This window comes from Ostrinia nubilalis, chromosome Z (genome assembly GCF_963855985.1).
Source record: "Ostrinia nubilalis chromosome Z, ilOstNubi1.1, whole genome shotgun sequence".
Taxonomy (NCBI): Eukaryota; Metazoa; Arthropoda; class Insecta; order Lepidoptera; family Crambidae; genus Ostrinia; species Ostrinia nubilalis.
In genome coordinates this window covers 21,670,087-21,687,576 of record NC_087119.1, presented here as the reverse complement: position 1 = coordinate 21,687,576, position 17,490 = coordinate 21,670,087, and the positions used below count along the sequence as shown (strand labels likewise).

Below are 17,490 nucleotides of genomic sequence, written 5' to 3'. Positions count from 1 at the left end.
ACAGTGGCTCGTAATGGGTAGTGCAATACGTTTACACTGCGGCACCACCATCGAGCTACGCGGATCGCTCGCTTATCATGTCGGATAGCTACTGAAGGAAGCCACGTTAAGTAGGTAGGTAGTGTAAATAGGTATTTTTCTTTACTAACTAAAGTTAAAGTTCGTTATAATTTTTTTTCGAAATTTTTTTTTTTACTGATTGCTGATCAGAATAAGCTACTTAATCAACTCGCTGTATATTCGCCTGGGCGGCGCGGCGGCCATTTTGTAAACCGTGTGTCATTCAATGCAACCTTGCGACGCGACGCGTTCGATTGCCGTACATAGGTAGGTAGACCCCCATTTATTGTTTCGCCAGTTAAATTTACTTGGCGATCAAACAAAATCCTTGACTTGGAATCTTGTCGGAGGGTGGCTATAAGACCCCACATTTCTAGTCCTATAACCAGTGCACACCTACTATAAGTGTACCAGAATCTCATGGCAAACGTGGCAAACAAAAATATTGGAAAAGTGTGTCTTGGAATGGTGAAAATGTTGTGACCATGCAGCCATGTAAATAAAATTGAAAAAGATTTCATCAAGCAAAATTGAATAATTGAAATGCTAGAAGAGCAATAATAATTTATAATAAATATTAAATACCTCTTTATCTTGACCATCTTCTGAAGGAAAGTGAAATTCTTTGAATCGTTTTCTAGTTCTGAATGAAGTGATACCACAGAATAATAATAAGTACTGTGATACATTAAACTGTCTATTGCTGTCAAAGTGTAAACAAACTTTATTTTAAATGTGTACAATTGATTTTGTGTGAATTAAATTGCTAAAAACTTTTTATAGTCGTGAAAGAAAAGTGGTTCACAATGTGTTAAGGTATTTGTCGAAGAGAAATACTAAGAGTAGGCGCACACCGTTGATTTTTAGTTGGCCGATAGTTCTTCTTCTTCTTCTTCTTTTTTGATGATGTTGGCAATACACGTCGAGGTCGACTTGATTTGTGCCATTTTCAAGTATTTATGTGATACGAGTTACAAAATGAGATCAAGTAATGATATAATGAAGGATGATAGATGATACCCCTTCCCACCCTTTGAGTCTCAGTAAAGTTGTGGTGCTTTACGCCATAATGTTTCCGACAAAGGTTGTCAAATTGACTGACATGTTTATCGTATAGTACAGTCCACTATGAAAATTAGCTGTGGTTTGTTTCAACTACCTATTTTAAAGGTTTTTGTCACTTTGTAAGTGTTGAATTTTATAGAATTGGGAAAGAAGTACCGAGTTTGAAGCGTTCATGAGCAGATATTGTAGTTCTGAATTTGATTATCGATGAATAATAAAATAAATCCTACAAGATCGATTGATGGTTTCATTTAATTTATTTAAACCAGGTTACCTGTAATATAATCCTTTTTCGTTAATTTATGAAAATATCAAATTAGCCCGTAGTTAATCCTGCCGTTTATAATAGCCCGTTTTTTTTCGCCAAGTCGGGACTTTGGTACTTTTTGAGTGAAAATAGCGGGAATCTTCCGTCAGAAGCGGGACATAGTAAAAAAACGTATATAATCAAAGGTTTTCAAATATGTATCTTTTTATTTGACTTAAAATTACGTTTACGTGACAATAGATAGCAAAAGCCATAGAAAATGTATTTTAACAAAAAAATTATATTTTAAATCAGATTTACCCTATCGTTAAATTCGTCTTTAGAATAAAAAAAGAAAAAAAATTAAAAAAGTTTTGTTCTTTAAAATAATAAGGCGTTTCAAACAATAGAATTCAAAATCGGGACGTCTGGCAACGCTGCTGAAGACACATGCGTGTCATCTAATCGTATGGCGTTGGGCACTGAACAGTGTCACGTCGTTTTTGCAGTTAGTGAAATTGGCCACCGCAACGAGTCGATTAAGTTTTAAACGTTTTCACTGAGGATTTCACAATAAAACACAAATTAATAAGTTTTGTTGATTGCTTGGCAAAAATGTTATTATCCAAGCTGCGATTATCACTGACAATTTAAAAACTTAAAATGTCAAAATACGATACGTCATCCATCTGTCGTAGTGATGTGCCACTGCCAACTCGGAAATAACAATACTTGATTTATCCCGAGTAAAATCCACATAACTCTGTTTGAACTCGAGTTAACTGGATGGAAAAGTGAATGCTTTTTTTATTTTTACCCGTTTATTCCCTCAGCTTCGCATTAATAGTTAAAAAAATTGACCTGATTTTTCCACTATCTGAAATAGCTGCAAATCTTTTACTAGGTATCAAATTATTTGAAGCGTTATCACCAGATTTTGCGTAATTTTTTTGCACAGTAAGACGGGCTTGAGTGTGCCTTCTTAACCTTTTGTGAGGAGGCTCAACATCCAATGTGGTTGTCGATACCAGTGACAGTGACTGTGATGAATCGATCGAAGTAAGTAGGTACTGGTATAAAGGTACAATTTCATAGAGTTTTGCAGTCGCCGTCTTGGAATAAGTACCTTTACTTTCATTTGTTAATGTGGTTTAATAATGTGGTCGTATTTCCACTATATTTGAATGAATCTGAACACTGTTTACACGCTACACGTCCACTCACTGGCGATTCGAATACATCCCAAACTAAAGATTTTCTTTTAGGATCCGGCATTTTTCAAAAACGAAATATAATACACGAAAATATACAATAATAACTGGCAGTTTCTATTTTTATTTCAAGTCTACTTAAATGTGACACTTGTTTGTTATGAATTATTGAATGAACGAACATGGTCTCACTCAATTGATCGGCAAACTTCGCTTTATGTCGGTTCCATTCGGTTTACGAACTCAACTTGAGTCAGAGAGAATTCAACTCGAGTGGATTTGAGTTACGCCCAACTCGAGTTAACTCGAGTTAGTTACTCGGGTGAGTTGACCATCACTAGTCTGTCGGTCGGGTCGTTGTTGCTTGTTTGTTTCCCGTTGAAACATTTTTATTTTTATTTCAGTTTACAGTGATTTTTTTCATTTCTTTAGTGCAGTGAAGTGATGTTATAAATGTGATAAAAGTGTGTGTTGTGTACGCCATTCATAAATTGGTAGAATTAATTTGATAAATAAGGTCAAACATTAGTGCGTAGTGAGTCACACAGGCTTCCTATAGTTTGTGTAGTGATAAAGCTAAACAATGTTATCATAAAAATAATTGTTTATGTGACTGTGTTTAAACTAATTTCTAATGGCTACGCCACCAGTTCCAAAGCCAAGGAGCGCGTTCCTTGCGCAGAATGATCCGGATAAACGACCAGTGCCACTCCCGCGCACCAAAGTACCTACCAACAATGATAGAGTATCGGCCACTGACATTTTGCGCTCAATAGGCTCAGTGTCTAAGCAAATCACTGAAGATGTCGCGCAAAAAGTCTCCAATTCCGCTAAAAGTGCCAACGAAAAGCTGGAAAAGTCAATTTTAGACGGCTCGAAATTCGCCAAAGGTACTCTGGAAAAGACGCTAACAACGTCCAAAGCACTCCGCGACTCAGTCACAAAGTCAGTCATTGAAAGCACAAGATCTGCAGGTGTCATACTAAGGAAGCAGAAAAAAACTGACAACATAGATGAAGATCCACAAAGATGTGTGTCAATGCCTGTTGTTGATGTTAGTCTTTTTGATAACATACAATTCCACTCGCCCCTACTAGAACAAAAGAGATTCCACAATGATGTCACACAAAATAATGATGTACCGTCTTTACATTTGAATGCATCACACATGGATGACTTGTCCCTGTTCTCAAACAACTCTGACAACACAGACACTGTAAGTGACTTCTCATATGATAGCAGAGAGTCTGAAGCAAACTCAAGTTTGAATTTAAGTGAGCAAACAACTTATGATACTCCTCGGCCATCCAGGGCAAACAGTATAATAAGTACAATGTCGACACCAGAAGTGCCAGAACGAAGAAAGAAGAGAGAAAGCACTATGGACATCATGAGACAAAATTCCCTCTATGAAAACTGGACTTTGCCAAATCCTACTAAGGCTAGTCCTACATCTGCACCTACCACACCAATTGATATTGCTAGACCCAGCAAGAGTACAATATATGAGTTTGATCCTTTAAACACCAGTAGTACTGCACACAGATATGCAGGAGTGAGTAATGAGCTTATATTACTTGAATCCTTCTTAATTGGTGACACTTACGGCTCAATTATAACCACTGACCACAGTGACGATGCATATGATTACCGAGACAGTGAATACTTCAATCCCCCAACACCTCCTGAGCGATCTGACAGCTTGCTGACTACTGAAACAAAACCTACGGCATCTACTCCTCGGGACAACAATTCCAACTGGTTTGACAATGAATCTGACACTACATCAACAATAGATGAAGTTAAGACATCAAATTCAATGATGCAGAAGTTTTCTCATATGCTGAAGCTGGATAATGTTTTGCACAAGTCTACAAAGCAAGTAGCTCAGAAAGTAGAAGTTGTTCAGCGACCACCGCTGAACACAATGCCTGCTCCATACTTCTATGGCATGCTGACAAGGATAGTCTCAGCTATGGGAGAGGATTTGTTCAAAAACTCCCAAACCCGGTACTGTGTGCTGTCTGATCAGAAGTTGATCTGCTACTCTGATGCTACTAATGCCATTTTGAAAGAAGCCTACACATTGGACAGTGTGTATTCTTTGCAAGTAGTGCTGCCACTCTCATCTAGGTAAGATTATTTTGTTATCATATTCAGATAGTGTAATGCTTTATTTGTATTATGAAGATTCATATAGAGATAATATTATTTGGGTTTCCTTTTATTATTAAAATTTGAGTTACCTACAAAAACTAATTAGGTGGTAGGTTTGATATTGTTGATTTTACTCCTATAAGCTTATTTGATTGGCACAACTGAACTCTTAATTTATTACCAAATAAAAATTTACATTATTATGTATTGAGATGTAAATGATTTTTTTATACTTTTGATTAACAATTTGTACTTGTCTTATAGTATTATGTGCTGTTTATAGGTAGGTAGGTATTTGGATTAGATATTTTAAAATATTTGGATTAGGTACCTAATCCACCTAATCCAAATATTTTAATCCAACCCATCTCTAGCGGAGGGTGTAGCAGTGCGAAAGTGGCGGTTGTCGGCGTTTTGTGTGGCACGTAGTGACCACTAGTGGCGAGTCGTGGACACTACTGCAGCGAGTGGCTCGGCGCATCTATACAAAATATATTAAAACGTGTGTTAAGTCGCCGTCGCTGGCCACCGGTGGCTGTGGTCGGTGGCCCATTTGCGCCTACACTTAGTTAATGACATTTTACCATGTTATTGTTGAGTTAATACACAGACAAGTATAAAGTATGAACAGCTGGTCATAGTTATTGTTAAAAATAATATAAAATAAGGCCGGCAATACACGGACCGCTTGAAGCAGTTGCAACTGATTCGGGCGGTCGACAGCACGGTGAATTTTCATCCTGCGGTCAAGCAGTCGCCAGCCATACACTGACTGCTCGAGCTGTCGTCAGTGCTTCCTCTTCAAAATCCATGGTGTTACTGATTTGAAATTGCCTAACCAACTGCTCAAGCAGTTATCACTGGCAGCTTCAAGCTGTTGACTCTTGACTACAAGAGTGGTCCGTGTATGTTGCCTAATCCACCTAATCCAAATATTTTAATCCAACCCATCTCTAGCGGAGGGTGTAGCAGTGCGAAAGTGGCGGTTGTCGGCGTTTTGTGTGGCACGTAGTGACCACTAGTGGCGAGTCGTGGACACTACTGCAGCGAGTGGCTCGGCGCATCTATACAAAATATATTAAAACGTGTGTTAAGTCGCCGTCGCTGGCCACCGGTGGCTGTGGTCGGTGGCCCATTTGCGCCTACACTTAGTTAATGACATTTTACCATGTTATTGTTGAGTTAATACACAGACAAGTATAAAGTATGAACAGCTGGTCATAGTTATTGTTAAAAATAATATAAAATAAGGCCGGCAATACACGGACCGCTTGAAGCAGTTGCAACTGATTCGGGCGGTCGACAGCACGGTGAATTTTCATCCTGCGGTCAAGCAGTCGCCAGCCATACACTGACTGCTCGAGCTGTCGTCAGTGCTTCCTCTTCAAAATCCATGGTGTTACTGATTTGAAATTGCCTAACCAACTGCTCAAGCAGTTATCACTGGCAGCTTCAAGCTGTTGACTCTTGACTACAAGAGTGGTCCGTGTATGTTGATTACTGACTAACTGCTCGAGCTGTCCGTGTATGACGGGCCTAATAGTTCTTATTGATGATATTTCAAACAATATATTTCTAGAAATGGAATGTTTAAACTGGTAGGTTTGGTGGCCAGAAAAGTGACGACCAAAACGAAAATTTAGATTCCTTACATCAAGGTGTATCTAAATCATTAGTCGGCCGACTAAACGGCAATTTAATAATAAATACATTTGAAAACCGATTAGTCGGCTAGTCGGTTAGTCGGCAAAGGCCATCATCAATAGTCTAAACTGAATAAAATATTTTTGATTTGATTTGATTACATTGGCACCTAAGCCCTAAAAGGTGTAATATAAAATAAGTAGGATAAGAAAATAGTTAAACAAATGCTGCTTAGATGCTAGGCTTTCTAAGTATAAGTTATTAAAAATTTTAATTATTGTAATAATATAATTTTAATAGAAACAATATATTTTCTATTTTAACCAAAGAAGGCTTGAGCCTTCTTCAGTGTTGACACTGATTGCTTTGGAAATTTTCTGTATTTATCACTACATACCGTATGATTCTTAAGTGACACTATCAACTGGTGTATGAATTAAGATACATGGTGTTTTATTTTAACCCTACAACTACAACATCCAAATTTAGTTAAATGAACCACAACACGGGTCATGGCTCATGGGTGACCCCAATTAAAAAAACCGGCCAAGTGCGAGTCGGACTCGCGCACCGAGGGTTCCGTACCATTGATTTATGAAATTAAAATTATTATTTTTTATTTAAGTTATTAGTATGAAAGACTACGCGGTAATAAGCGGTTTACGATTTACGAGGTATTAAAAAAAAACTACTTACTAGATCTCGTTCAAAACAATTTTCGTTGGTAGTTTTTATAGTAATGTACATCATATGTTTTTTTTTAGATTTTTCATTTTCTTATTTTAGAAGTTAGAGGGGGGACCAACTTTTTTCCACTTTGGAAGCGTCTGTCACGCAAACTATTCGGTTTAGAAAAAAAGTATTTTAGAAACCTCGATATCATTTTTGAAAACCTATCCATAGATACCCCACGTATGTGTTTGACGAAAAAAAAATTTTTGAGTTTCAGTTCTAAGTATGGGGAGCCCCCAATATTTATTATTATTTTTTTATTTTTGCATCAAAATCTTAATGCGGTTCACAGAATACATCTACTTACCAAGTTTCAACAGTATAGCTCTTATAGTTTCGGAAAAAAATGGCTGTGACATACGGACGGACAGACGGACGGACGGACAGACAGACAGACATGACGAATCTATAAGGGTTCCGTTTTTTGCCATTTGGCTACGGAACCCTAAAAACATGATTACGTAAAAAATAGCAAACTTTAATAACTTTTCACAATTCCAACAAGTTTCTTTGGATATGAATGGACTACATAAGGACTAAAAATGAAGTAAAAAGCTTAAAATCTAGACACATTGATGACAAATAGGTAACCTGTGTTTTGCACATATATTTTTGGAGCACTTAACACATTTCCTATCTTTGGCTCTAGTGCATAAATAGCAGCGGGAACTTTAAGTTGATCGAGCTTGGGCTACTTGAGCACTGTTTTCGTCATCTACTCCCAAAACATAAAGCATTATCAATTTCAAAGATTGGGGCAACACGGGTCGCGAGCGACCCCAAACTGAAAAATCTCCGAACCTAATGAGCGTACGCACGCCGCCATGCGTCACGGGCCACTGATTACCAATTACGGAAGGTACCGAGACGCACAGGATTGTAGGTGCAAAACTCGCTAAATTAAAATAAAAATACGTGTGTGTGGGGTCACCCATGACCCCATTTTGTGGTTCTAGGGTTAAAATCTAAGTTTGATTCCTTCTTAGGATAATTAATAATTCAAAGATGAATTGAAGCAAATAGAGTGTCTGTCTATTCATTATTCATTCACAGTTTCTTTTATCAATTGTGGTTTCACTTCCAAGTATAATTTTAATAATGTTTAGTTATCTCACATCATTTGAAAACCTTACGGTAACCTAGTTTCTGCATTTTGCTCTAAATGCCCGTATTGTTTTTTATCTGGTTCCTCCCTTTTGCTCGTTGAATGTTTCTTGTGATACGCCGACGGCTTAGTGTTATCCAAAGTACAGAATAGGTCAGTCTGATAAGAAATTATTAACCTTATGAGCCGATATGCATCTAACATGATGGCTCAATTATACCACGGCTTAATGTGCAATGTCTCAAAGAACTTATGATTAATTAAAAATGGGACTTTAATTTCTCTGACTAAAGGCTGCTATTATGAGCCAGGCTTACCCTCCGCGCCGTTCGTTTGCCTGTTGGTGTTTTTCTCATTAACCATACCAAAAATAAAAAACTATTAATGCAATTTTTTTAATAAAAATAAAAAGGTCTAAATCAGTGTTTTTCAACCGTTTTCATGACGCGATCCCCCTAGCATGAAAAAATTTTTACGAAGATGTTGTAGGGATCGAATTCTTCAATCTATACTTACAACATTTATGCATTTGCATAATTAGATTTCGGATAAATCTAGCTTTTAAACTTTATCTTTTTACTAAGGTAGTTTTTACGACCGCGAAGCCTCTAAAGGGGTATTAGTCCAGTAGAATTAAACACAAAAATGAATTAAATCGGAAATAATTCCTACTAAAGATTTTAGTGCTTTAATGGCTTCATTAGTTGCCCATAAAGACTCTCCTAGGTTTTCGACTTCGACGGAGTTGTGCTTAAGTGGTGGGGGCCCCCGAAAAGGGCGCTTTTTCGGTTTTCCGGTTATACCGCGTAAAGGACTTATCCTATCGAAAAGTGGTCTTCCTGACGGTTGAAGGGCATTTAATCCTGCATTAAATAAGACCAAATTCATATGTTTTGAACAAACCGTTCTCGTGCAAATGTTCGGCAAAGTAGAAAATATGTGTATAATTAATGACCCTCTCCACGTCCAATGCCTCGTTACCCGCAGGCTTCCAAGTCTTGAAAAAGAGCGCCTCAACCAGTGTAACCCTATCAAGGCTTACGATAGATACCTAGTCAGTTTTCTTGGCCCGAATAGTACATTTTAAAATAAGTTTAACTCTCGCGGGCTACCAAAATCGTCTTCGCGGTCGACCGGTAGACCGCGGTGGACCTCTTGGCCATCACTGCCATAGATCATAGAGTTTATCACTCATATTTCTTTTCAGTTCCACCAGCAACTCGTACTGCTTCGAGTTGATGGTGTCGACAGCGCGTAGCTCGCCGCGCAAGGTGCTCTTCAGTTGCGCAAGCGCCTCCGACCGCAGGAACTGGGCGCAGAAGATCGTGGAACACTTGGTGGCCGGCTTTCCCACCAAATACACAGCGGAGTACACACGATGCGGATGGTGCTATCTCAAGGTCAGTGTTAATGGTCCTCTGTTACCTGTATCACAGTTTTAGTTTGTAATTTCCTTGCGAATCACATATTAATGTGGGTAAAAAATGTCCTTCGTTTGAATCAAAAGACAGTCACACTATTTATCACTACGAGAGGTTAAGCTAATTGTTAAGCTGTTCTGTCAGTTAATTATTACACCTTAATTAATTAGAAGTTTCAATCTTTAGATTTTAGTAATGCAAGAGTTGCTGCGGTTCAACAAGAAGTAGGATTAATGAGTTTAATCACTTAAAAAATTCATTCTTAAAGTGAAGTGTATAATTACACTTCAAATAAAAGTCCACTGTATGAGTCACATTGATACGATCAGACTGCATTAAGTGTTAATTTTCATCACACTAGTTCTCTATAATAGGCGACCGTAAATTGCCGTAAGATTTTAGAAATATGGCTGATTTTAATACCCCCTTATTTGTCTCCCGCTTTGCAACTGAAGGAAGTCAACTTTAAACTGTACGGTATAACTGTGTAAGCGCAGTCATACATGCGTCACGTGAACATACCGCTTCGTACAGCTAAAGTACAGAAAAACATGAGTCAGCTGTCAGTTTGTTTAATATGGCAAAGTACTTAGACGGAATGATGAATCGCCAAATAGAGTAAGTAGGCAGTAGCAGGCCTGTTCATCTCCGCGAGTTTACATCGAAAACAAAACAAGCACGATGGCACCCTACAGGATTACTATTCGACAAGGCCTCACATACGAGCGAGCATTGACTCACGCACGCGTTTTCTTGTGTATAATGAAAAAAAAAAGAAAATGGTGTACTAAACCTTCTGTACCTGGTACTTATTATTATTCTGTGGCAGTAGACGTAGTGACAAGCTTAAACTATCACCAGACCTACTTTTAAGCAGACGCCAGTTAGGCACGGTTAGATTACAATGTAAACCTCTACATGACCTACTAAACGTCTATAACAGTGATTCTTTGCACAGCGTTATGTTTTTTTTTTACCTTTGCTTTCGTTTGACCTACATTTTTTGCTGAATTTCTGTTTGCTAAGTTGCAAAGACGAATTTATTATTTTGCATTCACAGCGAATTCTGTCTGCTTTTTATTTTATACTTACTTAAGTGATTTTTATTTTTTGACGTAAGTATAAATTATATTTTATAGTTTTTTTTGCTACGAGCCGAACTTTTTATTTATTTATGCGTACACGAACAATCTACGAATTAACGCTTATTTCTTAACATTTTTTACTTTATTAATTAATCAAACCAATATTTTAGTTTACGACCATCAATGTGTTAGTTTACGGCCAGCCAGAAAATCATAAATTTTAATATAGAGTGAATCTAGATCGAAACACATATGATACTTATAATATACATCTATATATATAAAAGAAAGTCGTGTTAGTTACTCCACTTATAGGTAACTCAAGAGCGGCTGAACCGATTTAGCTGAAAATTGTCAGGGAGGTAGTTTAGAGCCAGGAGAAGGACATAGGATACTTTTTATCCCGTCCGTAATAAAAAAAAAGTCTGCTTATTTATTGCCATTAAGGCGGAACAAAGTTCGCCGGGTCAGCTAGTACACTCAGCGGCACGGAATTTGGCCCAAGCCTAAACAACCAGATAGAGGCCAAATACACTCAGCGGCACGGAATTTGGCCCAAGCCTAAACAACCAGATATCAGGCCAAATAGGTGTTGTATACCTAAGTTTCGTGTGACATGTTAACAGAACATTTGTTTTTGTTAATTTAAGAGCTAGATTCATAAAAAAATGCGTCTGTTTAACTTTTTTGACTCTAGAAACGCATTTCGTTGTCGTAGCGCAAAGAGTACGGGTAAGTTTAAATTCGATATTAAATGTTGTAAGGGTTTGGCGTTTACTTTTCTGTTTTTAAAATAATCTTAGAGTTATTCTCGTTTCCATAATTTGAGAATAATGCTCATTACTCCAGCTCAAGTTGCTCTAATAGTGTTGCTTAGAAGTCAAGGGCGTATGCAGCGGGAGATGGCTGAAACTTTAAATTTATCGCATACAAACTTAAGATACGCGTTAAAAAGGCATGACCAGATCGCCCTTTACACAAGAAGACCAAAAAGTGGGGAATTAAGGTGTATGTCAGCGAGCGATGACCAGATTGTCGTACTTGCAATATCAATAAATTGGGTTCTCACTACGTTTGTGAAACACCAGCGTTTACAAACAGCAAGTCCAGTGAATGTCACTGAGCATACAATAAGGTGAAGGATGGAGGAACATAACCTGCATACTCGAAGACCAGCTCGAGGACTAGAACTCCTCCCATAACTTCGCGAAGTGCGACTTACGTTTTCTAGAGAACATGCAAATTGGACGTTAGACTAATGGAGTAAACTCTTTATGAAAACTGTCTGTTTGCGTACTAACTCTTCTCTGCACCTTCCCCATACACTTCCACGGCCGTCTGAAGCTTTTAAGGTGCCTCTGCAATCATCGATCCATAGAACTTTACTCCATTAGTCTAACGTCCAATTTGCATGTTCTCTAGAAAACGTAAATCGCACTTCGCGAAGTTATGAGAGAAGTTCTAGTCCTCGAGCTGGTCTTCGAGTATGCAGGTTATGTTCCTCCATCCTTATTCTTATTGTGTGCTCAGTGACATTCACTGGGCTTGGTGTTTGTAAACGCTGGCGTTTCTCAACCGCAGCGAGAACCCGATTTCTTGATATTGCAAGTACGATAATCCGGTCATCGCGCGCTGACATACACCTTAATTCCCCATTTCTTGGTCTTCTTGTATAAAGGGCGGTCTGGTCATGCCGTTTTAACCCATATCTTAAGTTTGTACGCGATAAATTTTAAGTTTCAGCCATCTCCCGCTGCATACGCCCTTGACTTCTAAGCAACACTATTAGAGCAACTTGAGCTGGAGTAATGGGCATTATTCTCAAATTATGGAAACGAGAATAACTCTAAGATTAATTTAAAAACGAAAAAGAAAACGCCAAGCCCTTACAACATTCAATATCGAATTTAAACTTACCCGTACTCTTTGCGCTCCAACAACGAAATGCGTTTCTAGCGTCACAAAAGTTAAACAGACGAATTTTTTTTAAAATCTAGGCTCTTAAATTTACAAAAACAAATGTTCTGTTAACATGTCACACGAAACTTAGGTATACAACACCTATTTGGCCTCATATCTGGTTGTTTAGGCTTGGGCCAAATTCCGTGCCGCTGAGTGTAGGTGTTGTATGCCTAAGTTTAGTGTGACATGTTAACAGAACATTTGTTTTTGTTAATTTAAGAGGCTAGATTAATAAAAAAGTGCTTCTGTTTAACCTTTATGACTCTAGAAACGCATTTCATTGTTGTAGCGCAAAGAGTACGGGTAAAGTTTAAATTCGATATTAAATGTTGTAAGGGTTGGGCGTTTTGTTTCTTGTTTTTAAATTAATCTTAGGGTTATTCTAGTATCCATAATTTAAGAATAATGCCCATTACTCCAGCTCAAGTTGCTCAAATAGTGTTTCTTAGAAGTCAAGGGCGTATGCAGCGGGAGATGGCAGAAACATTAAATTTATCGCGTAAAATCTTAAAATATGCATTAAAAAGGCATGACCAGATCGCCCTTTACACAAGAAGACCAAGAAGTAGGGAATTAAGGTGTATGTCAGCGCGCGATGATCGGATTATCGTACTTGCAATATCAAGAAATCGGGTTCTCAGTACGTTTGAGATACGCCAGTGTTTACAAACAGCAAGCCCAGTGAATGTCAGTGAGCACACAATAAGAAGAAGGATGGAGCAACGTAACCTGCATACTCGAAGACCAGCTCGAGGACCAGAACTTCTCCGATACCTTCGCGAAGTGTGACTTAGGTTTCGTAGAGAACAAGCAAATTGGACGCAAGGCTAATGGAGTAAACTCTTTATGAAAACTGTCTGTTTGCGTAGTAACTCTTCTCCGCATCTTCTCCATACACTTCCACGGCCGTCTGGAGCTCTTAAGGTGACTCTGCAATAATCGGTCCATACAACTTTACTTCATTAGTCTAACGTCCAATTTGCATGTTCTCTAGAAATTGTAAGTCGCACTTCGCAAAGGTATCGGAGAAGTTCTGGTCCTCGAGCTGGTCTTCGAATATGCAGGTTACGTTGCTCCAACCTTCTTCTTATTGTGTGCTCACTGACATTCACTATGCTTGCTGTTTGTAAACGCTGGCGTATCTCAAACGTACTGAGAACCCGATTTCTTGATATTGCAAGTACGATAATCCGGTCATCCCGCGCTGACATACACCTTAATTCCCCACTTCTTGATCTTCTTGTGTAAAAGGCGATCTGGTCATGCCTTTTTAATGCATATTTTAAGTTGTTACGCGATAAATTTAAAGTGTGTGCCATCTCCCGCTGCGTAGGTACGCCCTCGACTTCTAAGAAACACTATTTGAGCAACTTGAGCTGGAGTAATGGGCATTATTCTCAAATTATGGAAACGAGAATAACCCTAAGATTAATTTAAAAACAAAAAACAAAACGCCAAAGCCTTACAACATTTAATATCGGATTTAAACTTTCCCGTACTCTTTGCGCTCCAACAACGAGATGCGTTTCTAGAGTCACAAAAGTTAAACAGACGCATTTTTTTATGAATCTAGCCTCTTAAATTAACAAAAACAAATGTGCTGTTAACATGTCACACGAAACTTAGGTATACAACACCTATTTGGCCTCATATCTGGTTTTTTAGGCTTGGGCCAAATTCCGTGCCGCTGAGTGTATTATTTAAATACACTGATCATCACAAAAATCGGCCCACCTACGTTTTACAGGAAAACTCGTTTCTACCGACACAATCATGGTGCCCAAACAATATTGGTGTTATTTGAAAGCCCAATAAATATCCTTAAAGAAAAACACGTTTAATTTCCTAATAAACGATTAACATATACAATAAATGTGACTTGAAAAACTTGAAAAAAGACCTCACTTTGGGCTCACCTCTGGGATCAATTAAATTAGACCAATTTTTATGGTTATAAAACCAAATAATGATCTCACGTGGATAGCGATTAATCCCAACTTAACAGTTTTATAGCCATAAAAGTTGGCTCAAGCGTAACTACCTATTTTTTGAAGAAGTGACTGGATTCTTCTACAGACACATTTTTGGGGTAAAAACCTTTCCTTTAATGAAATGAAGTTTAGAACTAGGCTTTTAAATGGTAATATAGTATAGTAATATTGGTGGGAAGTGGGGACGCATACGTTTGAAAGTGCTTGTCGCGGGTGGGTCGATTTTTATGATGACCAGTGTACCTATGTTAGGATAAAATTATAATATTTCATTATACAATATTTCATTGTTGCCCTGCCCTGACTCCCGAGCTAAAATGTGTAATTTGATGAAATTATACTAAAAGTATGTACCTACTGTTTAATACCAGGGGAAACATGAATCTAAAAAATCTTTATCCTGCCTGTCCTTGCCCCTTTTAAGGGCTACCTTTTTTTAAATTATTTTTGACGTTCATTAGTGCCAAAATATTGGGTAAAATTGAATAAAATTTTATAATTTTAATTTTTGAAAAAAAAAAAAAACACATGAAAACCTATGAAGTGTTAAGTAATTTATTAACATCAAAAGTATCACAGCTTATTGTAGACTTGACCAAATCGTTGTTTTAGCTTACGGCCATCTTTGTTTTAAATTGCGGCCAGTCGGTTAACTTAGAATTATACAGGGTGTTACTTTGCATTCTTGCCATATTTACAGAGGTAACTATATTACTGATACTGAACACAAATCCGTTAAAAATAATGCCCGAAAATTTTGATTTTTAATTTTGAGTATTTTATTTTATCGACAATCTGTTAAACACATCACTAATTATCGTAATGCATGCACATCACTTGTTAGCTATCGCGATGGAGACTTTTTTACTTTTTATTGTATTTTTAAATAACTATTGCAATCTATTGTCTTAAAAATGTCTTTTTGACACTTCTGTAAAAACTGAGAAATCCATCAATCACAAATCACGTTATAAATAATACAAAAATGACTGAAGTGTATTCAAACAACAAATAATTTAATCAAAATGGTGCTTGGAGTGTCTGCAAGACGTCTTAGACGAAATGCTTGATGACGTACCCTTAGCGTTACACCAAATGCTCTACTACCAGCAGGATGGTGCTCCCCTACAATAAGGACGTCAAGTGCGCGAATAATACGTTTGGTGAACAGTGGATTGGACGAGGGGGTCCAGTAGCTTGGCCACCACGATCCTCGGACCTAACATCAATGGACTATTATTTTTGGAGTGACTTAAAACGACCGCAGAAGAGATAAATAGTGTAAATGTGTTACGTGAAAGTATTGTTTCAGCGAAACTGTGAGACAAAACGTTTATGTGTTGCGAAAACTAAAGCGAAATACCTACGCTTCGCCGTGCTAGACTGTGCCTTCATCAGAACGGAGGACTCTTTGAACACTTGCTTCGCAGTACGTAAACTTTGTAAGTAGGAACTTATAAATAAATAATTAATTGTGAAGAAGGTGATTTCATTTCATACTTAATTAATTTGTAAAAATAGTAATAATTATTCCGTATTTTTGACGGTCCTAAGCCCGTAAAGTGGAAAGAAAAATCTAAAATCAACTGAAGAGTATTTTAAAATAATTATTATGACTGGATAAAAAGGCTGGTACCCAGAGCCATGAAACATCACAGATTAATAAGAACTGGGCCACGCCCACTAGGTTTATTCCAATTGCGCCTGTAGAACGTGCAAGACAAAATTGGTTTATTCCAATTTGTACTGCAAAACCAAATTTACTAAAAACTCAGTGTACTTTCTTTATGGGAGTCTCTTGTTTATCTTAAATAATAGGTATTGTTCCCTACTTTTATCTCTGTGAATATGGCAAGAATGAAAAGTAACACGGGTATTTGCATTTTCAGCATGTAAAGAAGAACGGTCATCTGTGACCCAGGCCCGACAGAAACGAGACATACCTCAGTTTTTTTGTCATGGCTTAATTAGTTAAATTATATATTTTTTATATTCGAAATCTATGTACAACACCAAAATATTACCCTTTGTTTTTGTTCAGGCGTTATACAAAAACGAATACAAAATGCATATTTATCACCAAAATTGGTAAATGTATGTACCTAAATGTCTATTACAGCTGCTATGGAATGTATCTAGGTGACCTGGAGAGGTTCTATATTGGCTCACATAAAATTCTAAATCCTATTCTTTGTCTTACTACCGATTTGTGTTCATAATAATCTCTCTTCATAATTTTATTTTTCATACTTTTTTTATTCATACATTTTTATTACTACCAACGGAGCTCATAACAGTTAGTAATCATAATTTTTTTATCAATACTGTTACTGCCAAGAACCATTTAAAATACATAATTTTTATTTTCAGATCTATTTTCTTCATAACATTCATTGATCATATTGTTTTAATTAATAATGTTGTTTACTAAGAACATACTTCAACTCATAATGTTGTTGTTCAGAATAATTTACTTTATACAGACATACTCGTATCTTTAAAAAAATCATATATAATTTAATTAAGTAAATAAGCATGCAGAGCATGCAGCGTGAAAGCAAGCATGCAGCATGCATTGGTATCTCCTCGTCTCCGACGCTGCGGGATGTGCAGCCCTTCCGCCCTTGCGTAACGAGGCTCAGGCACCCACGCTTGCTTCCGCAGCTTCGGCTTTTTGGATCGCCATCGGCGCCTTCAGCACCTCGGCGACCAGCCTGAGCCGCTCCAGCTTACCCGGGCGACTGAGCCTCGTTACAGCGGGCGAGGGCTGCCCTCTCTCCGCGCCTCCGGCTTTTAAATTACACTCTAGG

The 17,490-nt window shown here is 37.7% G+C and overlaps 1 protein-coding gene across 2 annotated transcripts in view; it reads left to right on the top strand.

Annotated features, from left to right (window-relative positions):
• Window positions 1–2,837: 2,837 nt before the first annotated feature.
• LOC135086553 (arf-GAP with Rho-GAP domain, ANK repeat and PH domain-containing protein 2) overlaps window positions 2,838–17,490 on the top strand; it is a 264,488-nt gene continuing 249,835 nt past the window's right edge. Inside the window, exons 1-2 of one of the 2 annotated variants that reach the window (XM_063981295.1) lie at window positions 2,838–2,905; window positions 9,429–9,621. In XM_063981295.1, the coding sequence (XP_063837365.1) occupies window positions 9,460–9,621 (162 nt within the window). In that variant the 5' untranslated portion in view covers window positions 2,838–2,905; window positions 9,429–9,459. The other variant, XM_063981294.1, reaches the window with a different exon arrangement.